The sequence below is a fragment of the Penicillium brevicompactum genome (assembly GCF_028827555.1).
Source record: "Penicillium brevicompactum strain IBT 35665 chromosome Unknown utg000001l_segment0_segment0, whole genome shotgun sequence".
NCBI lineage: Eukaryota > Fungi > Ascomycota > Eurotiomycetes > Eurotiales > Aspergillaceae > Penicillium > Penicillium brevicompactum.
In genome coordinates this window covers 3,074,139-3,098,108 of record NW_026623203.1, presented here as the reverse complement: position 1 = coordinate 3,098,108, position 23,970 = coordinate 3,074,139, and the positions used below count along the sequence as shown (strand labels likewise).

General features: G+C 50.4%; 8 protein-coding genes across 8 annotated transcripts; 6 read left to right on the top strand and 2 right to left on the bottom strand.

The window, feature by feature from the left end:
• Positions 1-498: 498 nt before the first annotated feature.
• pld2 (putative phospholipase D (PLD)) lies at positions 499-4,498 on the top strand (the record flags this gene model as incomplete). The annotated part of the gene is made up of 5 exons (XM_056950251.1): positions 499-672; positions 734-1,112; positions 1,164-1,307; positions 1,361-3,762; positions 3,821-4,498. The coding sequence occupies 5 exons, from the start codon at positions 499-501 to the stop codon at positions 4,496-4,498; spliced, it is 3,777 nt and encodes a 1,258-aa protein (XP_056816166.1).
• A 921-nt stretch (positions 4,499-5,419) lies between these two features.
• On the top strand, positions 5,420-5,579 carry N7506_000954 (uncharacterized protein; the record flags this gene model as incomplete). Its single annotated transcript, XM_056950250.1, has 2 exons — positions 5,420-5,516; positions 5,566-5,579. The coding sequence occupies 2 exons, from the start codon at positions 5,420-5,422 to the stop codon at positions 5,577-5,579; spliced, it is 111 nt and encodes a 36-aa protein (XP_056816165.1).
• Positions 5,580-6,568: 989 nt separating this feature from the next.
• On the bottom strand, positions 6,569-8,565 carry N7506_000953 (uncharacterized protein; the record flags this gene model as incomplete). Its single annotated transcript, XM_056950249.1, has 2 exons — positions 6,569-7,648; positions 7,720-8,565. 2 exons carry the CDS (start codon positions 8,563-8,565, stop codon positions 6,569-6,571), a joined length of 1,926 nt encoding a protein of 641 aa, XP_056816164.1.
• Positions 8,566-9,984: 1,419 nt separating this feature from the next.
• On the top strand, positions 9,985-11,591 carry N7506_000952 (rhomboid family membrane protein; the record flags this gene model as incomplete). The annotated part of the gene is made up of 2 exons (XM_056950248.1): positions 9,985-10,444; positions 10,507-11,591. 2 exons carry the CDS (start codon positions 9,985-9,987, stop codon positions 11,589-11,591), a joined length of 1,545 nt encoding a protein of 514 aa, XP_056816163.1.
• A 373-nt stretch (positions 11,592-11,964) lies between these two features.
• Positions 11,965-13,610, top strand: N7506_000951 (DHHC family palmitoyltransferase; the record flags this gene model as incomplete). Its single annotated transcript, XM_056950247.1, has 2 exons — positions 11,965-12,163; positions 12,244-13,610. The coding sequence occupies 2 exons, from the start codon at positions 11,965-11,967 to the stop codon at positions 13,608-13,610; spliced, it is 1,566 nt and encodes a 521-aa protein (XP_056816162.1).
• Positions 13,611-13,830: 220 nt separating this feature from the next.
• Positions 13,831-14,739, top strand: N7506_000950 (ubiquitin-conjugating enzyme E2; the record flags this gene model as incomplete). The annotated part of the gene is made up of 1 exon (XM_056950246.1): positions 13,831-14,739. One exon carries the CDS (start codon positions 13,831-13,833, stop codon positions 14,737-14,739), a length of 909 nt encoding a protein of 302 aa, XP_056816161.1.
• A 257-nt stretch (positions 14,740-14,996) lies between these two features.
• Positions 14,997-20,917, bottom strand: N7506_000949 (uncharacterized protein; the record flags this gene model as incomplete). The annotated part of the gene is made up of 4 exons (XM_056950245.1): positions 14,997-18,886; positions 18,950-19,394; positions 19,450-20,591; positions 20,854-20,917. The coding sequence occupies 4 exons, from the start codon at positions 20,915-20,917 to the stop codon at positions 14,997-14,999; spliced, it is 5,541 nt and encodes a 1,846-aa protein (XP_056816160.1).
• Positions 20,918-22,273: 1,356 nt separating this feature from the next.
• Positions 22,274-23,710, top strand: N7506_000948 (uncharacterized protein; the record flags this gene model as incomplete). The annotated part of the gene is made up of 6 exons (XM_056950244.1): positions 22,274-22,448; positions 22,504-22,622; positions 22,676-22,737; positions 22,792-22,817; positions 22,872-23,221; positions 23,273-23,710. The coding sequence occupies 6 exons, from the start codon at positions 22,274-22,276 to the stop codon at positions 23,708-23,710; spliced, it is 1,170 nt and encodes a 389-aa protein (XP_056816159.1).
• Between the last annotated feature and the right edge of the window lie 260 nt (positions 23,711-23,970).

Here is a 23,970-nt window from a genome sequence, read left to right as displayed (position 1 = left end):
GACGGCCGAATTGTCTACGGAGTACCTTGAGAAACTTCAGGTGAGTCCCATTCTCTTTTTTTTTAAGAAAAAGGAAATGTTGTGAATAAGAACAAATTCTGAGTATTTTCTCAACAAACCTAAGCTCGGCTGTAGCAGCGTCTCCATAGTTTTACCCCATCCCCATTTTACCGAGTGGTACAGGATTCCAATCTAGCCTTACCATGCATAAATCTTGTACACATAAAGCGTCGGACCTCTCAGACATGTCAAATTGCACAGCCACCAACTGAATTACCTAGCTGGGGTAGTCTCCAGCGTAAATAGACGGCGCATCGTCAGCTTACGGAGTACTCTGTATGGAGTATACACCGCCACGTTTCCATCGTGGCTGGGCAGCGGGGCGCGGTTTGAGATGACACCCCGCCCTGCAGGCATCCTAGTTTCTGGTCATTTTTGAATCTTCGTTTTTCTTCTTCTTTTGCTCTGTACATTCATAACCTCATTTTGATCACCAACATGCCACAAGACGATCTGGCATATGGTGGCTACTACCAAGGTGCCGAGCGTGGGTCCGGAGACGGGTCCCGCGGCTTAGGCGATACCTTCAAGAAGCTCCGCGATACGTACAAGAGTCACTCTTCCCAGTCAGGCCAGGCCAACCAGACATACAACCCTTCTGGCTATCAAGGGGTGAGCATAGATTAATTCAAAAGGCTCTTCTTCATCCGCTTACAGGTCTCTCTACCTATAGCAAAACTACCCGACGCAAACCGAGCCCCCGCAGTACAGCCAGAATCAACAGACAAGCTCAACCGGGCAGCATGGAAACCCCAACCCCAACTATCAAGGCAAACCACAGAAGGAGGATAAGCTAGCTGGATTCTTGGGCAAGCTTCAAGGCACCGTGACCGAGTTTGGTTCCGAGTTTGCCACGAAGATTGGTACAACCATCGACCCGAAGGCATATGCCGAGTATGGCCACGTAAAGCCTAATGCGGAGACTCGGTTCGGCAGCTTTGCTCCTCCCCGTGAACATAATGATGTCAAGTGGTATGTGGACGGATGCAGTTATTTCTGGGCTGTGTCGCGGGCGTTGGAAAGCGCCCGAGAGTCCATTTGGATTTTGGATTGTGAGAGACTCCACCGAGTTTGAGGAAATGCCATATTGACGTGTTTTATAGGGTGGCTATCTCCCGAACTTTATCTGAGAAGACCCCCTGCGAAGAATGAACAATACCGATTGGATCGCATGCTGCAAGCTGCAGCCCAGCGGGGCGTGCGGGTCAATATCATTGTTTACAAGGAGGTTACGCAGGCGCTCACTCGTACGTTTACAATATCGAGGGAAATGGAAAGATTCACCACTGATAATCTACAGTGTCATCATCGCACACCAAGCATGCCTTGGAGGATTTGCATCCCAATATCGCGGTCTTCCGCCACCCCGACCACCTGCCTGACCGTCAAGAGCTTGCGGCTTCATTTGCGTCTTCTTTCCAGAACTTGTCCTTGGACTCAGCCAGCTTGAGCAAAATGTCAAAGGACACGCTGAAGGGACTGTACGGCATGAACGAGGATGTGATCCTCTACTGGGCCCACCACGAGAAGCTCTGCTTGATCGACGGTCAGACTGCGTTCATGGGTGGCTTGGATATGTGTTTCGGTCGCTGGGATACGAACCAGCACCCAATCTCGGATCTGCACCCGGAGGACGTGAACCAGACAGTGTTCCCAGGCCAGGACTACAACAATTCTCGCGTGCTGGACTTCGAGGATGTTGTTCACTGGGAGAAGAACCAATTGGATAGGAAGAGCATGTCTCGTATGGGATGGTCCGATATCTCCGTCAGCCTGCACGGTGCTGTGGTTGAAGATCTTCGTCGTCATTTCGTTGAGCGATGGAACTTCATTTATGATGCCAAATACAAGGTCCGCAACGAGTCGCGATACGTGAGATTGGCACTTTACGGACGTCCTAGCTCTTCGACCCAAAAGCCGCAGGGTCAGCAGCCTGGCCAGCAGTCTGGATCTCAGCAGCCCAACTTGTATCCATCGGGCCAGTCTAGTCCAAGCCAACCGCCCACTCCATCTTGGCAATCGAAGCCCAATGCCACGCCGACATCTCCCTATCAGCCGTCGCAGAGTCAGACTTCGACTCCTCAGACCCAGAATTCGCAGCCACACTCTCAGCAACCGCAGACGTCAACTGGACCCTACCAGCCAAGCCAAAGTGGAAATACTCCTACATACCCGCCGCCCCCTGGTCAGACCTCTTCGAACCAGTACCAGCAACATGCTGCGTCTCCCGCGCACCAGTCGGAGAACACATCAGCTTATCCTCCACCACCAAGCTATCAATCTTCTGCCCAATCCGGCCACTCACCTAGCCAGGGAACCAGCCAATATACCTACACTGGGAACTCATTCCCCCCTCCTCCGCCTGGAGCTCCTCCTGCGCAAAGCACCCCTGACATTGAATACCAGCCCTACCCTCCTGACCATAAATATGATAGCACTGGTACCACAGAGTACCAGCCATACCAGGGTCAGCAGCAAACTCCTACACAGGGACAAACTGCCAATACCTCTTACCAATCGTATCAGGGTCAGCAACACAGTCAGGCACAAGAGAACACCCCCCACACCTCTTACCAGCCGTACCAGGGTCAGCACCAAGAGCAGAAGCCTCATTATTCCCCGGTGCAGCATCAAGCTTCTGGCAGCCCGACTCCCCACCAACAGAGCCAGAACCAGGCACCTTACTACCCGCCTCCACCTGGCCAAGAGGCATCTCACTCCAACACCCGTGGAATCGATGACTACCAGCATGGAGGTCACCAACAATACCAGGGTGATCGCGACAGAGGCTCTCTGATGCCCCGTCGTTTCAACAAAGAGGAGCTGTCCAACTATGGAAATTCCCTTCGTGGCCAGCTTGCCGGTCAGATTCACCAGTATCAGGATCGGCTAACTGCATATGGCCGTCCTTCATCTTCGCAAGGACGGGGAAATATGTCGTGTCAGATTGTTCGCAGCTGTGCGAAATGGAGCAATGGCACCCAGGTCGAGCACTCAATCGCCGATGCCTATTGCGCCATTATTCGCAACAGTGAGCACTTTATCTACATCGAGAACCAGTTCTTTATCACTGCCACCGGTGACTCTCAGCATCCTGTCAAAAACAAGATCGGTGCCGCTATCGTCGAGCGAATTCTGCGAGCTGCGCGTGCAGGCCAGAAGTTCAAGATCGTTGTGGTCATCCCATCTGTCCCCTGCTTTGCTGGAGACCTGCGCGATGATGAAACTCTTGGAACACGCGCTATCATGGAGTTCCAGTATAACTCCATCAATCGCGGAGGCCACAGCATTATGGAGCTGATTGCTAAGGAGGGCTTTAACCCGATGGAATACATCCGCTTCTACAACCTTCGCAATTATGACCGCATCAACAATGGAAGCTTGGTGAATGCTGCTGAACAGCAGAGTGGTGTCAACTACGAAGATGCTCGCAGGCAGTACGATCAGCACACTGCGGGACCTGGTGGCTACACACCGGCTCCAAGCAATACTCGAAGTGCCTTTGATACCAGCGCGCCCTTCCAACAGTACCAACAGGGCGCTCACCAGGCTCAAAGTAGCCATGGCTCTTCCAGCCGCTGGAACAGTGTCAGCGAGTGTTATATGCTCGGTGGAGAGGATATCCGTAAGGTTCCGTGGGATGGTCATCCGGATGCTGAGATTGATGCTTTCGTGAGCGAGGAGCTTTACGTCCACTCAAAGGTGCGTTAGCCCATAGAACAAATTGCAAACCTGGAGAATGAAACTGACCTGATGATAGGTGATGATCGCCGATGACCGTGTGGTTGTTTGTGGATCAGCCAACCTGAACGATCGCTCCCAGCTGGGTGACCACGACTCCGAGATCGCAGTCATCATCGAGGACTTCACACCTGTGCAGTCTACGATGAACGGCAAGCCATGGGTTGCTAGTCGATTTGCCGCATCTCTTCGTCGTCAACTTTTCCGCAAGCACCTCGGTCTGTTACCCCCACAGGACTATCAACGACCAGATGCCAACTTTGAGCCCGTGGGGGTTCCAAATGATTTCGACTTTGAGTGTCCCGAGAGCAAGGTCGTTGCTGACCCACTCTCTGACACCGCTCAGAGTCTTTGGAACTCACGGGCCCACACCAACAGCGAGGTCTTCCGGAAGGTATTCCACGCAGTCCCCGATGACACGGTCCGCAACTGGTCGGAGTACAAAGAGTTCTACGAATACTACTTCCACAAGGCGGAGGAGCACAAGGACGGATTCTCGCGTCCCGCGCGATTCCAGTGGGGCCACGTAGTCCGCGATGACTTCGCCCCTGGCGCAGAGGGTGCGAAGCAGGTCAAAGAATTGCTAAGCCAGGTCAAGGGTACTCTGGTCGAGATGCCTCTGATGTTCCTGATTGAGGAGGATATCGCGAAGGAAGGATTGACTCTGAATGACTTGACGGAGCCACTCTATACCTGAAGGGGTAAATGAAGAGCTCCGTTATCTGATTTCTCAATTTGTCCGCGGCATGTTTCTGAATTTTAGCCAAATTGCTTAAGCGAAGCCTTTGTTTTCACCCTTGCGCAAATTGTAGAACTGTCACTTTGGCCAGAGTGTGTAGTATCCGCCAAGCCCGGGACATATTGTTCTTGAAGAACAATACTAAGCGCACCATATGTTGATTGGCCCGGCTCTTCTTTGTGTCGGAGTAACTTAGCGGAGAAATAAGCCCTAGGTGCCCTTTGTTTTCTCTTAATATTGTTCTCACATTCAGATACCCCCCGTATACCCGTATACCCAAGCTCTGTGGCGTTTCTTTGGCATCAATGCCGAGCAGCCACAGACTCGAACTCTATACGAATGTCAAATTTACTCCACGGAGTATATGATCATTTGGGCATGGATTTCGGATTCGAACGACAAAGAACATCAGCTATCTACATTCATCGCTGACACAACAATATCAAGCGCCTCTCAATGAATCTCCGCCGCAATGCCTGCCCACCCTGCGGGATTGAGTCTACGCCCCTGCCAATGCCGAATGCATTCAGGCCTCTCGGAAGTAGTAGGGACATTGATCTCACGCTCCCAATGGATATCGCTTCACATTGATCACCTCTAGAATGGCCTCATCCAGGATATAAATATAACCTCCTTCTCTCATCAGCAGTCTTCTTTTCCACCACCAACTCACATTCCAATCATTCCAAAAACACCTTCCAATCCCTCCAATCTTTCGCTTTTTAAGCTCCAAAGCATCTTCGAAATGTCTCGTGCTCAGGTCCAGAAGGGTTCGTTCCTCTTCTTCCTCCTTGCTTATTTGCTTTGACTGACATCTCTTCATAGCTCCCGGTGGCGGCTGTGTCGTCATGAAGGCCCCCCGGCGGTGGTTGCGTTGTCATGAAGGCCCCTGGTGGCGGCTGCATCGTCATGAAGGCTCCTGGCGGTGGTTGTGTTGTCATGAAGGCTCCTGGTGGCGGCTGCGTCGTCATGAAGGGTTAGTTCGACTCCCCTCTAGTCTTGACAATATACTAACAATCCTCCAGCTGCTGAGTTCTAAATTACTCATTGAGCACACTCCTCTTGATCATTCCATCGAACAACATGGCTTGATCTTTCTCGCTGATCGCTATGGACAATGATCTCTTCAGCTTCAACCTTCGCTTCAGTTTCTTGAGAATGCTTTCAATTCAACAAAAATATGGCCCTCTTCAACATGACCTTTTCATTTGCTTTATTGTGAAGACTCACACGTGAGTCCTGTCCAGGTCATTCCTTCTTCAGCTTCGACAATCCTTCCCTCTCGACACTCATCAGTTTCTGTCGACTGTGGAATCTCATTGCTCCTTGCTGAACTCTTTGTGGACGATCCGGGTGACACTTCTATGGACAAGCTTTGCTTTCTCATTCTGCTTGCTACATTGAGGGCCCTCAAATATAATCCAAACTTGGTTGATTGTTTTTCTCTTTTTCTTTTCTGCAGTTGGGGGTTCCTTGGGATTTGTGCTGGTAGGTGGTTTCGATCTTGAGGAGAATTCTTTCCAGTTATGGTCATGGTAGCACACAGAAACAAAGCATTATATCAAATGATTTATTGTTATATCTCATTGAAATATTTCAGAGCCTGTAGAAGGAGGGGCAAAGAAGTAGATACGGATTTCGGGAAGCAAAGATCCAAGCTACAACATTAGGCGATCTAGAAGCCGTCTGAGGTTACGAAGTACAGATTTAGATTGGCTCGCCAGAGGTAATTTTGGGCTTTTATCACCCAGTCAGCTTCTATGACTCCGACTCCCTTTAATTTGCTCGGCATGAATTTGACTGGTATCATATCTGTCTTCCCTCCTGCTTCCATGGCTCTGCTCGACGCACCATGACAAAAGCACCAGGCCGGAGAAACAGATAGGCAAAATTACTACCGTAAGGCTTATCTTTTTAAAATAAGTTTGCAAGCTTGAAAGAGACACATAATAAATGGCATTCAAAACTTTATTCATAGATACACGCACGAGACTGTTTCAAATCTGTACAAAGAAGCAGTTCCTCAATCTAGTTCCAAACACCCACCCGCTCACGAATCTCAGATACCTGAGCCTCATCGGCCTTGGAGTGTTCTCCGAGGTCTGCATCGTCGGATCCAAAGGCATCACCTATAGTCTCCTCGATTTGGTCCAAAGTAAGCCCAATCAGGCCCACAGACCTGGCGTTTCCAACCTGGCACATTTCCTCACCCACTGCAGCCTCAATGACTCCTTCACCACCTTTGGCAGTGAGATCGCCCTCAAAGCTGTGGAAGGTCTGTCGGAGGGGGTTGAGGACATGAGCGCGGAAAAACTTCACTGTTTTCTCCAGCTGAAGCTGACTCCGAAGGGAAGTTGAGGACAGGAGAAGGTAGTATAGGTTCAATGCAGAGTGCAGCGGGGGACCTTGGGTCTGGGTAAGGCGGGTCCAGTTTACGACGAGGTCGGATGAGCTCGCTGCCTTCACTGGACTGAATAGAGTCGGGAACAAGGCCCAGAAATAATGTGGGTCTTGGAATAAAGTACTTGAGCTGGCAAGAAGCTCCTCTTTCAGCCAGGCAATGGCGCTGTCACGGGCAGAAGCCAGATGTTCATCCTCCAAAATAGTGTAGATGAGCTTGAACCGGGTCTCAGGTGAGGGATGGCTCCGGAACACAGTAGCGGGAATCTGGCGAACAATGCCATGGCTTTGACGTGCTGTGCATGCTGTCAGAGTGACAACAAAATCCTTGAACTCGGATTCACTGGATGGTGGGTTGATCGGCTGTTGCAGGGCGTAGACGGTCACGGCTAGTAGTGAGTCGAGCAATGCATGTGGCTGACCGAAAGCGATTTCATCAAAGTTGGTTGTTTCGCCGACAAAGTGTTTGAAAATCACCGACAACTCAGGGAAAACCGAGACAGGAGGCAATGGTTGACCAGAGGCGAATAGAGTTGCACCAGCAGTGCGGGCAGCCAGGAGGAGGAGAGAGCCGTGTCGCTCAAGTGGAATTTGATTAGGGTCTGTAGGTGGCTCATCGAAATCAAGCTGTGCAACTTGATCCGTTGGTGAGCTAGAAATGATTTCAAGAAGTTCTTTGCTGTCAAGTCCAACATCTCTTGATAGAGCCTATAGAGAGTCAGTTGATACTGCCATCGGTGCTTTTTGTGCAGTGAGCTTATTGATGTTCATATACGTACCACAAGTTTTCCCATAATCAAATCGCGGTCCTTCAATTCCTTTGTCGACGCATACGCCTCGGTTTGAGACTGAGAGCCCGGTAGCCGCAGCTCAGGATGTAGGTGCTCCTGCATCCGGATAGTCCATGACAACCCCGGATCCAGAGGGCTAGAGAAGCTCAAAAGATATGACTTCAGCAATTCGAGCAAACTGAATTGTATAAATTTGCGGACCAGTAGAGTTTCGTTATCGGCAGAAGGAGATGGCGATGATACCTCCGCTTCAGGGTCCGGTGCGGAGGCCGCAGCCACTCTGAGAACACTCGACTCACTAGCCACTCTTGGAGGAGGCGCAGGTCTTTTGGAGGGAGAAACTTCCCGGAGAAACTCGAGGAAAGCCAACGTGGTCTCGTTTGTTGGCATTGAGGTATAGGCTTCTAGTGCCGCCTGCAAGGAAGTTGCCATGAATCGACTGGGGGCCTTGGTCTGAATTCGTTTATGCAGCACTGATAGCATGCCGAGGAGACAGTTGAACTGTAAGATGTGCAGAGGCAGTCCTTCGCCCTCCGCTTCTTCGTCGTCATCCTCATCGTCCGGTTGGAGCTGCATCAAAGACTCGGAAACACGCAGGATTACCTCTCGCGGGTTTCCTAGACGAGCTACATCCTGAAGGCAATCTGTTGATGCGGGAAGCATTGGCAGCAGAAGCTTGACCAGATCCCACCCGATGTTTGTGGTGAGCTTTTCATCTTGCAACAAATTGTGCAAGAGGGGAAGTCGGGCTGGGGTCAGCTGGTATTCCAGCAGCGTCAGATACGTCAGGTAGTCCGTCGCCGGCGGCAATGTTGCTATCAGAGGGTCCTCCATGATGGTTGTTGACAGGAAGGTCGCAAGCGGGGAAGATGAAACCAAGCGATGACATCAGCGGCAGAATTCCGACACGGGCCGTTTGCCTTTCCGAACTATATCGGCCCAACGCTTGCTTTCAACGGTCTCCTCCAAGCTTGTAACTAGTCTCTTGAATTCAAGGCTTGTCTGATAACCTTGATTACTAGTACACACTTTATCCCAACTTGTACATATGTAACTTAGAGAGTTACCAGGTTGGACTACGTTCGGACCACGTTGTGACGTCAACAATTTAAACTCATCGAATGAAGTACACAGTAGCCCTGGACTACACGTACAGACAGTTTTCATTTAGGCATTCGCCACCCAAGTAACCTCGGAAACTCTCTGACTGCATCCAGGAACAGATATCTTTTGTTTCCCCAAGGTCTTACTGTATGTTCCTGGGATATGGAAAAATGGGTCAAAGGTACTATCATAAAATGAGATCAATTGACAATAAGAGTGCTTTGAAGTAATATGATTGAGGCTTGTTTCCACTACGACAACACGTCTCAACGCTAGATTTTGCTGTTGGTCAGGTACTGTTATGTAGTTAATAGGGCTGAACGTACGGAGTATTTTCCTTTATGCATGAGTTGATCACCCCTGTTAATGTGTGCGTGCTCGCCGCCGATCCTTATCCCAATGACGCCTGGGATGATACCCTGAATACAAATTCTCTGGCATTTGGTGGTATTTTTGATTGACTTTGCTTTTCAAGTAACCGAAGACAAAAACCATGCCCTGAATCTTATCACACCTTTCTCTGCCCTTGTTCTATGCGACTAAGCAGACATTTTCAAGATCGCCCTGATCTTGACGAGGCAAACATCCTAAATTAGATATGAAAAAAGATAAACTTGGCACCATACCACACAGGGACCCCATGAGATACTGGGGCATACTACTGTGCGTGTGGCTAGTGATGTTTCAAGATCTTCGACTGTACAACGCCCTCAATGCTTGGCATGGGGAGATCGCGTGTTGGTCCGACATGCTCGTGTTTACCGTGGCGGAATGGGGCTAGGAGACCCCGAGGGAAGGATGGGTTCGTAGTACCGTGCATTCTGTACTCCGTACTCCGTACGAGATACGTTATGTACATAGCCAAGGAGGCAAAGATTGCTTTGAAGGTGTTTGATTACGTCGCCGAGGGCGCAGGCGGAGTGGAACAAGACCGCGCGGCTGGGTTTCTGTCGATCGGCCCAAAAATAACCTTTGAATATGACTGCCTACTCTTTCTTCTTTCTTTCAACCTTCACTCTCTTTTTGTCACTGGCCTTTTAATCTCTTGTAATCTCTTGAGCCTCGCAGATCGTTCTTGACAATTGCATGGTTTTCCTTATCTGATTTCCCATCTCGATTCTGGAAACGCCCTACCAATAGCCGCCCACCATGGCTGCCAACGACTACTACCACACAAACATCCCACAACCTCCTAGCTACGATCAAGCAGTGCCAGGAAAGCCAGACCAGACCGACCACACCGCCAACACACTACCTGGTATCGGCTACGCAAGCCACAACCACGATGATCCCTCAGCCCCTTATCACAACCGCGAAAGTCAACAATCCTTCCTATCGGACAACGGACAATATCAAACAGCGGGCCGGGCGGGCGAAGGGGACCACTACTCGGAGAATATCCCGCTGAAGGCCAACACACAATATGGAAACAACCCGGATTGGATGCGCCAACAAACTCAGTACCCTCCGTCACCAGGTGGTCTTGAAGATAGTCGCCAACGCGACAGCCGAAAGAAGAAGGGATTTTTCAGCAAGAAGATTGCCTGGGTTACATACCTCTTGACGTTAGCCCAGATCATTGTGTTTATTGTCGAACTGGTCAAGAATGGTGAGCTCGAAATGCCCTGGTCTCTGTTAATTTTGCGGGTCAACTAACAAAAGCCTTTCCAGCCCAGTTAACAGGTTCGGTCATTGAGACCAAGCCCAATTTCAACCCGATGATCGGTCCCTCGCCATATGTCCAAATTTATATGGGAGCGCGATACGACCCGTGCATGAAGAACGTTGAGGGAATCCAGAACGCCAATACAACTATTGGATGGCCTTGCCCAAACACGACCTCCACGACGACTGGTCAGGATTGCTCATTGTCGGATCTGTGTGCTTTTGGTGGTGTTCCCAACCCCGTGGCCAATGGGTCAACCGATGATCAACCCGCTCCCAACCAGTGGTACCGATTCATCATCCCTATCTTCCTACACGGTGGATTCATCCACATTGGTTTCAACCTGCTGGTTCAGATGACTATGGGCGCAGACATGGAGCGCATGATTGGTATCTGGCGTTACACCTTGACATACTTCGCCAGCGGTATCTTTGGGTTCGTTTTAGGTGGAAATTATGCTTCCCAACTTGATCCCAGTGACGGCTGTTCTGGTGCCCTGTTCGGTATTCTCGCGCTCTACCTGCTGGATCTGCTTTACGATTGGCCCCAGCGTGAGTCTCCCTGGGTGGAGCTGATTATCATGATCCTGGGTGTGGCCGTTTCATTTGTTCTCGGCCTCCTCCCGGGATTGGATAATTTCTCTCATATTGGTGGTTTTATTATGGGTCTGGCTATCGGCTTGACTATCATGCGATCTCCCAACGCCCTCCGCGAACGGATCGGCCTGGCTCGCCAGCCCTATGTTGCCATGAGCGGTGGCGCTGGCCAACAAGATGCACCCAACCGAAAGACTGTTTCTTTCCTGGACTTCTTTAAGGGCAAGCAAGGACTCACCTCTAGCTCCTCTGAAAACCAAGGTGACAGCAAAGGCCCACTCTACTTCTTCAAGGGACGTAAGCCTCTTTGGTGGTTGTGGTGGGTTGTTCGTGCCGGTGCTCTGGTTGCCGTGCTGGTCGGTTTCATCATGTTGATTGTTGACTTTTACAAATACCCCAGCTCAAACTGCTCCTGGTGTTACCGACTGAGTTGCTTGCCCGTCAATGGATGGTGTAAGCAGACCGGTTTAACGTACACTAGCAAGAGCACTTGATCTGCTGTACCTGGAACTCTGTTGCATATTTAAAACAAAGCTTCAATGATTCTATTAGCATTAGCCTAGTGTATACCCAAATGGCATATATCCATCATATCGGAATTTTGGCACACCCAGAAACGAATAGCTCTACCCTAAAGAATAATACCTAACTCTACGTGGTAGCGGTGCCTGAATCCGGAAATAGAAAAATGTCGGTGCAGCCTTACGAAGTGTGGCTGGGGGCCGTGGCGGAGCACGGTTACGTGACCATACGGAGTACGTACGTTCAATAGTTGTCTCATGCACCCCATTCTTCAAACCTTTGCTTATGCCGTGATGTGTTTAACACATATGCGCAATCTTCTCATTGAGCCATAATTCTTTCGCCATGGCCACCTTGGCTTCGTCAGTCCCGACCTCGCCCTCGTGGCCCAAACGACGGCCCAAAGCCTGGGCTCTCCGCTGCGAGCGCTACTGCTGTGCGGCGGCAAGCTGCTTCCCGCTTGTCTTTGTCTATGGCATCACTACGTGGGCAGTTTATGTGGCCATTAGCATTGGTGTCAAGCCTTCAAGAAGTGACTGGATTGGTATGCACAGGGATCCCCAGAGTCCGAACGAACGGGCAAGTACGAAGGCATGAGTGTGCTGACAGAGATTTGACTACCAGGCATCCCTAGTACCATCGTCGCATTTTTACTTTACTCCCTTTTGAACTTCTCCTACTCCGTTGCGGTTTTCACGGATCCGGGATCACCGCTATCCACCCGCCGCGGCGCCGACCGCCATGAATACAGCGCTCTCCCGCCATCCGAGCATCCGGAATTCGTTTCTTACACCGTGAGCTCGACTGGTGAATCGCGATACTGCAAGAAATGCCAGTGCCCAAAGCCTGATCGCGCTCACCATTGCTCGACCTGTAAACGATGCGTTCTCAAAATGGATCATCACTGTCCCTGGCTGGCGACCTGTGTTGGACTGCATAATTACAAGGCATTTTTGCTGTTTTTGATCTACACTTCTATCTTCTGCTGGGTTGTGTTTGGTATTGCAGCAGTTTGGGTCTGGACTGAGATTCTCAACGACACTCAGTACATGGATACTATCCTCCCTGTGAATGTGGTCCTTTTGGCTATTTTGGGTGGTATAATTGGTCTAGTCCTGAGTGGTTTCACCGCATGGCATATCAGTTTGGCTGTGCGGGGAACCACGACTATTGAATGTCTGGAGCGAACTCGATATGTCTCGCCTTTGCGCAAGGCTCTCGACAGACAGCGGAACGAGCAGGCGCCCAGAGATAACTATTGGGGCGAGCCAGAGGATACGATCACCAGTCGACTGCAAGGAGTGGGCAATCAAATTATCGACGCCCACGCCAATGCGATTCCGGGCGTAACTCGCCCCGAGGAAGGCGAGGAGCGACTTTCTCCCTTGCCACGCCCATCAGAACCACCAGACGGCACGGCTAACCACCTTTCGCCTGCCCAACAAGCTCTGACTCGTTCATATGCGGAAATCGAGCGACAGCGCGAGTATGATCGGTACCACGAGTATCAAAATGACGACGACAACGAAAAGACACCGAGTGCATTTGACCACGGATGGCGAAAAAACTTACTCCACCTTTTTGGACATCGTCCGCTCCTCTGGGCCATTCCGATTTGCAACACCACTGGTGATGGCTGGCGCTGGGAGCCAAGTCCAAAGTTCCTCGAAGCGCGTGAACAACTACGTTTGCGCCGGGAGCAAGAATCCTCTGAAGAGCAGCAGTACTACCGGGAGCTGTATCAGCGTAATGTGGATAATAGCCATGCATGGCGAGAAGGTGCTGCTCAGCCGACGCGAATGCCCAACCGAGCTCGCACGCCTGAGCGGCCACCAACTTCTGTCTCAATGCAGACACTCGCTCCCAGGTCCCCCAGGCCGAGACCTGGTGATAGCGATTATGGTGATGATGTCGAGGGAAATGGACTATTGGATCCTGCTCGTCCACGGGCCTCGCGCCACGACTCTGACGAATGGAGGGATTGGGAATAAGTGTAGCATAGTTAGCATCTTGCGGCGTTTTGGCAAACGTGTATACTTTGGAATGCATCCGTTTCTGATATGAATTCGTTCTAAGTAAACAATCGAGGACATCATTGGAATTTGGCAATTTCCATAACCGCAGTACTAAGCGCCAACTGTCCAGATCTTATCTTATCGCCTCCACCATGGCCTCTTCGACCTCGACATCATCACACCTCTCAAACAAACAATGGCGTCTCCTTCAACCCGTCGTCTGCTGAAAGAAAGCACTGACCTGCATAAGAACCCAAGCCCTTACTTCTCTGCCGCACCAACCAGCGACTCAAACCTGCATGACTGGCACTTCACACTAGCAGGACCTCCGTCATCCCCTTACTCCAAAGGCCTCTACCACGGTCGCATAACCTTCCCGGCAACCTACCCACTGCGCCCGCCATCATTCCGCTTCTTAACACCCTCAGGCCGCTTTGAGGTCAATCGCGAGATCTGCCTAAGCATATCCGGCCACCACGAAGAAACATGGCAACCGGCCTGGGGAGTGCGCACAGCACTACTAGCCATTCGCTCCGAGATCTTCGGCTCCGAGAGTCAGGGACAGGTCGGTGGCATGGAGGGAAGTGAAGAGATTCGTAAAGAATATGCGAAGCTTTCGCTCGATTGGACCTGTCGCGAATGCGGGACCAGCAATCTGGAGGGCATGAAAGAGGTTTGGGAGTCTTGTCGGGACCGTGAGATTGATGTTGATGTCGAGGCTGCTGGCGGCGTTGCTGATTCTCAAACCGAGGCTACTGAGAGCCAAGGACAGGCTCCTGTTCCTGCGAATGGGGATCAAGAGAATGCCCAGCAAGGTCCTCCGAGTCACGGAAACCTTACAGATGAGGCTCCTGTTCAGGCCACTTCTCAACCCCCTTCAGCTCCAGCTCCAGCCTCCGAGCCTGTGCCTGTAGCTGCGGCATCATCTGCGCCGGCGCAGGTGTCAGGTGTTGTCTCTACGCAACCAATGTCTAGCCATTCACCCTCTACCAGAATAGCCGAGACCCCATCTGAAAGCGTTTGGCTGGACCGGGCTATCATTGGCGTTGTCATTGCTCTTGTTGTAGTCATACTGCGACGGGTGTCCAATGTCGATGACATGTGAGACCCCGGTCACATCGAACATGCTGATTCTCTTTTGCCGTTTTTGTCGAAGGAGTTTGGGATATAGGAGTTTATCGATTCATGATACCTCTACGAAGTAAATGTTTACCAACGAGACAATTTTAAATCGAACAATTGTTTTTGCTTATTATTGTTTTCTGTTCATGCAATAGCTGAAATAGCTGCAATAGCTGAAACCCTAGAATACTCATACATTCACTGCACTTGAACAGGTTCAATTCGTTGAAGATTGATAAATCAAGTGGGAATCATCCACCATGACTCCTGTAGCTTCCATCCGCAGCTTTCTGGCTCTCCTTCGGTACTGGGCTTGACAACACCCACCTGGCTCAACCACTGCAAAACAATTGCGACTTCCCATGATGCCATAATCGGTTTGATCATGCCGGCAAGAACCTTTGCGTTGATTCCAGGACGCATCACCAGACATCCGAGGATAGGACCCATGGCCATGTTCCAAAGATGCGGCTCCAATTCTCCATTCATATCGTACCAGAGCGGGGTCTTCGGTGGATGCCCTGGACCCAATGATGAAGGTGGTGGTGGAAGGACAGCAGCCTCTGCCTTGGCTTGGACAGGGTTTCCGGTGAAATATTTCTCAGTGGGGGTGATCTTGACAGGGAAACGAAGAACTCTCTTGTCCATTTGCCGAGTGAGATATCCTCCATCAACTGTGAGGCCAAACTTGTTGCGAGGGGCGTCGTGAGGCCGCAGCTGAATGTGACCGGCAGCGTGAAGGTTAATCAGAGAAAGAATATCACCATCCTCCGCACTGTAGCTGACTTCTGAGGAGCCAGTATTTCGGAGCTCGTGGTCCAGGACATCGCACTTGAATTTGGAGGCCTGCCGGAGCTGCGTACTGTCGATGCCGCGTTTGCGACTCAATGTTTGCATAAAGGTCTCTGAGACATCAAAGTTGCGGCCCGGTGTAATGCGGCCTTTGTTCATTGCTCCAATCACACGTTCGTTAATCAGCATCTGGGTTGCCTGTGAGATGAGCTTCTCCCCGAAGAGCTGCAGTACATCATTGGCCTCATTGGGTCGATAGGTCTTTTCTGGTGTGATGATATTTGCGCGAACCCAAGTCTTTGCATTGTCGAGCTGCTCCAATTCTTGCTTCCGATGGCTCGGTTTAGGTGTGGGGTCCTCCAAGGATATGGCGAACGGATTCTGAGCCATCAGGCTACGCTTTTTGTTGATAGTAACACCGTGCACAGCCTGGAAGAGCTCATCTCCTGCCGTCAGAGGTTCCACACGCAGTTCAAAGAGGCTGTCAAATTGTTCCCGTGTAGCAGGAAGATCCGGCACACGTTCTGTAGGAGACACCTCAAGGTGAGTGCTAGCCCATTCAACGACGGCGGGCCAGTCGTAGGACTCAAGGTCATAGTAATCCAGGCGAGGAACCTCGTCCTTGGCGTAGGCTTCGAGGAATTTTTCCTGGAAATCTCGCTGCATTTTTGCCATTTGCAAACGATTTTTGTTGAGAACTTGACGCGCTCGGCTGTCGATGAGAGTTGAATCTTGGTCTGGGAAAGCCTTGGCCACCAGTTGCCAGTCAATCACTCTTGACTCAGCGCCACCTGCAAGTACTCGAACGGCAATGATAGCGATCATGATATTGCGAACGAGTTCGTCGGAAAGTGGGCGCACAAATCTTGTCCGGCGGAAGCGCTGGCGAGGCGTGGACTGAACGTTCTTCTCAGGCGAGCCAGTAGCAGCAGAAGGCCCATCAAGCTTGTCCAGCCGACGATCCACGTTGGGGAGTGCTCTCCGCTGTCTGGACTTCTTTGTCTTCTTTGGAGTCGCTACCACTTCGGGAATGGGCTCGGGCTCGGGCTCGGGTTCAGACATGGATACAAGTTGCTCCTCATGCGGTACCTCACCATGTTTGGTGGTGTGTTTCATGAAAGTCCTCGAGCGGGGGTGCAGTTCGGCCGCAAAGATAATGTCACCGTCGATTGGCGCGGTTTCGAACACGTCTTCCACTGTTTGGTCAATGAACGGCTGGTCATGAAGGTCTCTCTCGAAGACATTCTCATGCTCAAGTTCCCATCTGAGAATTTTGTCGGCCCTCGAGCTGAACTCTCCGTGTGGAAGTCTGGTCGTCTTGGGACCAACTTCACCATCGTGTGCCAGTCTATTGAGTTCATCAACATATACACCGAGGTTAACGATTGGCTGCACATATCGCGACTTCTTCCTGGGCGCGCATGATCCTGTAGAAAAGGTACCAGTGGCCAAATGGAAATGCTGTGGTGGTCTCATCAACATAGCGTACGGTCCAATGGAAGAAATTGGTTTCGTCATCCGGTTGGCACGAACCACGGGGTTTCGAAGCTTGCGAGGCTCGCGCTTTTTGGCGCTAACATATGGTCGCATGATCGAAGTTTGCCCCACTGCATGGGTGTCTAGAGCCGGAGGACGGGCCAGCGTCATGAGTCGCAGGACTCCAGGTACACTAAGCTCCTGTTTCTCCGCGGCAGCGATGCGGGCAGCAAGTCGTTCTTCAATCCGTTGTTTGATCTGAAGACCTTTCAGGAACCTATTCTTAATTGAATCGGTCTTCCTTTTCTCTTCGTTGCGAATAGAAGCAGGTTTTTGCTGTAGATTGACATGAACTCCTTGTTCCACAGGGAACATAAACTTCTGGCGTCGTGGCGGGTCACCGTGTGGTCGACCGCTGCTTCGTGTCAATAAGCGGTCGATTTCGACTTTGTCGCAGAATCCAGGCCGCGGCTCATGAGAATCCATGGCAAGGTATTTCTTCTGCATCTCCTTCACCACTGGGTCATCTGGAGAGATATCGGGCTTGTACAGCAGCGTTTTTGTGACCATGGCTCCCTTGCTGTCCCGTCCACTGAAGGTCAATTGTCGAAGGTGCCCGGCATCAATGAGCTGTTTACAAGCATTCTTGACAGTCTTCATGTCTGGCTTTTCTTTGTTTCCCTTCTTCATCCATAGGGTGACGAAAGGGTACCAGATCACTGCACCGCCTGGGTAAGCGCCCCCTGCTTGATCCATGATTTCCATAAGGACTTTCCTCCGAAGAAGACTAATGGATCCACCTCGCTCAATCAGAGGCTTCGGAGCCCCTAGTAACTGTTTCTCTTCTTCAGTAAGATCCCTACCACGAAGGCCTCGAGGTATACGTCGAGAGAGTGTTGGTCGCGGAGGTTTGATGCGAGCAGAAGCTGTCGGGGCTTGTTTGTTGTGCGAGCTCACTAGATGCGATGGTGACTCAATTCGACGTCGCTTAGATGGTGTTTGATCGTTCTCATCTTGAAGTGAATGAACGCTGAGGCTCTTGTCGCGATGATGCGGGGTGGTCGCATCCTGAGAAGCTTCCTGATTTGCTGCGGGCACTATCTCAGACACTGCCGCCGTGCTTGCATTCAAAGGCTCAATGTTACCTTCCTCTCGTGGCACGTCGAGGCATGGCCTCTTAGAGGACCTTTCAAGTTTCACCCCAACCGAGTGGGGCACCGAGGAAGTGGCCGGAGCTGCAGAGCTTTCCTCGGGGTATGGTCTCTTTGCTGGACCCGGAGTCTTGGGGTCCCGCGCGGTTCGAGACGCCATAAATTCTGCAATAGTCATGGTATCATCATTGTTGATTTCTTCGTTGTCTGAATCGTCTTTGTCTTTGACAAACCAAGGGAGTGAAGACAACTTTGATGACTTGAAGACTGCGATTCTACTCTTCCTGGGGCGGCCACGTGCTTTGCCCACAGGTCTTCTTCGGCCTTCTGGGGTGACATAGACCCCAGGGCCGGGCTTGTCCATAAGAAGAGCGTTGTACTCGGTCCAGTTCTCATCCATACCAAGTGCTTCGAGCTTCTCCTTTCTGGATAATCCTTGTAGATCCAGGTGCTTTCTCTTGACTTTCTTGCGTGGTGGTGGAGATTCTTCATTTTCGTCCTCGGCCTGCGACTCAGCTATGATTGGTTCATGTGGGCGTTTTTCAGGCTCATTTCCCCTTGATTTTGCTGCCTCGGCATCCTTCTTGCGCTGTGCCAACATTGCGAGAGTAGGTCTTCCTTTGGGTCGACCCGTAGGTGGACCTACAGCCTTTCGGGGAATCTGCATCTGCTTCGCGCCAGCTGGAAGCTTGTCCCGACGTCTTCGAACCGCTGTGATATTAAGTTAGCTTTTTGCTTTCTGTCACCCTGGGGGGAAAGGTGGTGGCATCATACCATATTGGCCATCTGGAAGTCGAATCACAAAAGGATCGCTCGAAGAAAGCTTGTAATCAGCGGGTTTGGCAGCGGCTATCCCGTCACGTAAAGTCGCATTGGGGTTCTTCAGCAAAGATTTGGGGGTAGCATTGATCGGGAAACCATATTCGTCGAGTTCAGGGACAGCGCCCCAGGGAGGTAGATTGATTTTGAGTGTCTTTGCCTTCTTTTCGGGGAACTCAACTGCCTCCCACGATGCATTGCCGCTTTCAACGATCTTTGCGAAGTTTTTCGCTGAGTAGTGGACGTAAAACATGACAGTTCTCTCCATTGCCATGTCTCGAACGACCGCGTAATGGCGCAAATGGAGTGGCTGAGCCACTTGCCACAAATCAACCAACCGATGAACCAAATTTTCGGCAGGTCGCTTGAAGTAAAGGCCGAAACAAACGCGCATAAGTTTCTTGGTTTAAAAAATCAGCTGGGATCATTTAGCGGCGATATTGAAGGGGTCTTACCATGTTTGTGATGCCGGTAGTGCCTGTCGCGTTAATTACGTCAAACAGCTGGTTGTTGAGGTTTCGATCCGGCGTCCAAGATGGCACGATCCGCTTGGTAGGCCCGGTTTGTCCTTTGCTCATGTCAAAATTGCCCTCATCGGGACCTGACGAGCCATTGAGCGGAGCTTCAAAGCCCCCTTCTTCTTGTTGCCTGTCGATGGGGATCGCTGATCCCGCCTTTTCCACTCCGTGTTTACTCAAGACCTCGAAATCAAATTCGTGGAACAGCTGAAGGTCTGTTGCAGTGGGATCTCGCTCAAGTTTGATGCAAGGATGCAGTTTCTCGTACTGCGATTCCGCCCTGATACGCTTCACTACTCCAATGCGTTCCCATTTTCGGACTGCACGAGATAGAACTTTCCAGCGCCATTTGTCCTTGAACCCCAGCTTTCTTTTGAGGTCTTCGCGAGCGATGATCTGATGCTCTCGGAGAATGTCAAAAAGCTTGTTGTTGAAGCTATCGAAATCAATCATGTTCGCGGATTGCGCTTCGTCTCCTGCTGGTTGACCTCCATCTTTCGGTTGGTCGGCCGTTGTCTGGGCCGTTGAATGGCGGAATCTTTGGAGAGTGCAGAGACTTGTGCGAGCAGTTTTTGTTTGGATGGGACGCTTGTCAATGTATCCCTTTCGATGCAATGCATCCGTGCGCTTAGGAACAGATCGCTTGTCTTGGCCACTGAGTTTCACCAGATCTGGCTGCGCGATACCCTTCGACTTGCACGAGGCAATAATGGACAGCAAGGCAAACTCTAGGGGCACCACTTTAGAATCATCTGGCGCGTGGCCAGCGACAGCACGCCAGGTTCGTTCTTTTGAGACGAAAATGCGAAGTGAGGATGGGGCAGATTTGGAGTCCGTGTCGTGGTTGCTGCTATCCTTTCCGTCATTGGTCGCCTTGGATGAGATCTTCTCTGCTTCATCGAGTGTCAAGTGGTTCCATTGATTATTCTCGCCCACTGACACCTCCGGATTTCTCACGAGCCAGGCCCAGACCTTAGTTTTGAAACGACGATCAATGACTTGGGATGGAGATTCGCGATCCTGCTGTTGAGTGCGATAGAATTCATCAATATTTTGCAAGATATCTGAGAGTTGCGCTCCTGCGAATGTGTCAGTCAAATATCTATACAATGGCAGACTATTGTTTGGGGAATATATTCTGGTGAATGCCGAGCAATGCTGAAAATTGACACGAAGTCCACATGGCAATAGACACGGCTCCAGTGGATCTTGGAAGGAACCGCCAGTAGAAAGATCAACGTTCGATGTGATGGAGTACTTGCAGGGATACTGATGCCAAGAAATATGACATGCGTCTCCCGGGTGAAGGAAGTGGGTCTAGAGGAAAAAGAGTATACACACCTTGATCGCCGCAGAGCGCGACTTCATTCAGCACGAAATCAATGAGATGCTGTAAGCCTGACATGGCTACATATTTTTTGGATAATGAAAGATGGTGATGGAAGTAAGAGGATAAGTGGTGGGAGAAGGAAGGAGGAAAAAAAAGAGGGAGGGAAAAATTTCTAAAGTGGAGCGACTCGAACTCGCGGTCCTGGAGAAGAATCGGTGTTTTCTCACGTGACCCTATGTTTGCTTTGTTTGCTTGAATGCCTGCTCAAACTCATTGTCTTCAATCTATTTCATCTATTTACCTCCACCACATTGTTTGGCTTTGTACCTTCATTGTCAAAATCACTCTTTATCCAATCAACATCTCTTCTATTGAGAAATACAGTTGCTCCTTTCTCGAAATCGGCATTTATTTATGTCTATGTGCACGAGAGACTACACCCACCTATCACGTACAGCATCAATCAAACCAATGACATGATGACATGACCATGAGAGAGGTGGCGCCCGCTACTGTATCAGGCATAACCCAGGCGACTCTACTGTATCCATGGATTCAATTTTCAATTTCACTTATAGGAGTACAGGGCAGTCGCCTTCGCTAACCTCGAGGGAATTGGCACTTTGGCATGGATGGATGCAGATGAATCGTCATAGACGCACATCACCATCATAATGGACAGAGCTACAAAGGGGTGAGCGTGCATAATCTATGACCGAGTATAAAAAATTTTGTGTATAGCATACTACACAGGGCAATATAAACAAACTTCAAGGGCTAGAAATCGTATGGTCGGGATCGGCGTCCGGGAGCGATATGAGCTCGGAAGTCCCACTCTAGATTCTTGGCTTGCTGATAATTACTGATCTTGATTACTTTAACTTGTTTTCTGCAGCCTCTGTGCATGGGGGTAACACCCCATACGCGTTCTTCTGTCCTTGTGTCCTTGTGTCCTTGTGTTTGTGCTTTATCCCATTATGTGTTACTCGTTGGGAAACGATCAAGTAGTTGAGCATATTTGATATTGCTATTTGCGCAATGAACCATAGATTTGAAATCAAGTATTTTAATCGTCAAAGGAAAAGGTTATGGCGAAAGAAAACGAGACAAAGGGTGGAAGGCTGTGTAGATATAGAAGATGCCGTCGATACCGGTTGTTTGTGATGACATCACAGGCGACCTTACGTCAGGTACCTACGATCACCGCCAAGTTTGTATGCCAACGGAAGTACCCGTTTATCGCCGTCGTTTCCGGCCAAATTTTCTAGGACGTCTCTTCGTGTCCCTAGTTAGCTTTCTCACTCTTCGGATCCAGTCTCGGACTTGTTTTCAATGCGCACCATGTCCTAATATCTTCCTACCATACGAATCACAACATCCTTCCGACTGCTGGAAACTTTCGATCCCAATCGGTGATCCGCCACTATCGCCATGGACGAGGGAACCGCCCCTGGGCCTTCTGAGCCCCCTCCGCTCCCATATACCCTGCATACAAGAAAGAAATCTATCGCGATCTTCTGGATCATCTTCGTGGTCGACACTTTGGCTCAGCCCCTGGTCCTGTACTGGTGTCTCTGGTACCTGACCGATTTATCACACAACTTGGGTACGCTTGGCGGATGAGCTTAAACATCAGACCATATCGCTGACATTTCGCGCAGTCTTCTCAATTGTCACCGCATCACTTGGAGGTGTATCGGTTTTTGAATATTTCTATCGCCTCTACAATCTATTCCGAAAACACTCACGCGCCCGACCCCTGAACGCCCGGTCATCATGGGTATGTCTAGATACTGAACTTGGGCACGGGCAATTGCTGATCGCTTTCGATAGCTGGACTTCTTTCAGATCAACTTCACCATCGTGTGGTTGATCCTCGCCGTTATTCTTGTCGTGTAGGTTTGACCTTGTACCATACAGACAAGATCAGAGAGCTAACAAAACCATAGTGGATCGGTTCCTGAAGAACCTTATGGTGAGACTATTTTGACTATTTGAATCCCTTCATCGCATACTGACAAAATGTTAGTACGCCTTGTGGCTATGGTCCTTCCAGCCGTCATGTTCTACTTCGGCATCGTCTACCTCTCTCTCGACGTCTTCCGCATGCTGGGCTACAAAGCCCCCTTCCGAATCTCATCAACTCCCAAGGGTTCAGTTATGCCGACTGCGCTCTACGCTTTAATCGAAGATGTCGTCGCCGTGGACGGCGGCGGTGGCCAGATTTACCGCTACGCTCTTCGCACTCGATACCTATCCAGCCCCTACTTCCGACGCATGCTGTTCGAAATGAACTGCTTCTGGAGCGGAGGATCTATTATCTTTGCCGCTGCCATTACCGCCGTTGTCTTTACGGTGCAAGAAAACGTTGCATTTACGGTAAGCACGATTGAACCTCACACGCTCTTGCCTCGCTAACATTACTCTCAGCTGGGCTGGTCCCTTCCATTTGCATGGGCTATTGTTTGGACTTTGATTACCATCCCTTGGGTTCAAAGTGATCTCCGCCGCGAGAAGAAAGCTTGGGCTGAGAACCGTGGGCAAGGCGGTATTCCCTGGGTTGATGATATCGACGCCCCTACTGCACGTACCCGTTTCGCATCCGTCCAGGCCAACGTTTGGCCTTGGACTCGCGGCAAACCGAGCATGAGCGGTCCTTCGACGCCATCTGATGGCGCCGGCATTGAAAAGGTTGTCGATGGGCCTATCGATGGGCCCATCGATGGTCCTTCAAACGAATCCCACGAGATGGTTCACAACCCATCTGATAGCACTCCTAATGGCGTCCCTCACTTGAATGAGGGAGCTCATCACGGAGCTATTCAAGACACACCTGATGTCAAAGAATCGGACAAGTCACCCGTATAACAAGTATGATTGATGAAGTTGTTGGTTATTTATGAAGTTTGACTTGGTCTGGTAGCACATTTGCTTGGAGGATTTGAGTTGATATTTGGCATGGATTCTTTGTTATATTTTTGTTAAGCGAGCTATTATCATGTCTTATATAGATACCCTCTGTTTATTTCCTAGACACTGCTGAAAATGAAGGATCTGGCTAATTGGCCATAAGTATAATGCTGCTCTTCTCTTCGGTGCCCAGGTGTCATGATTGCCTTCCAAGATTT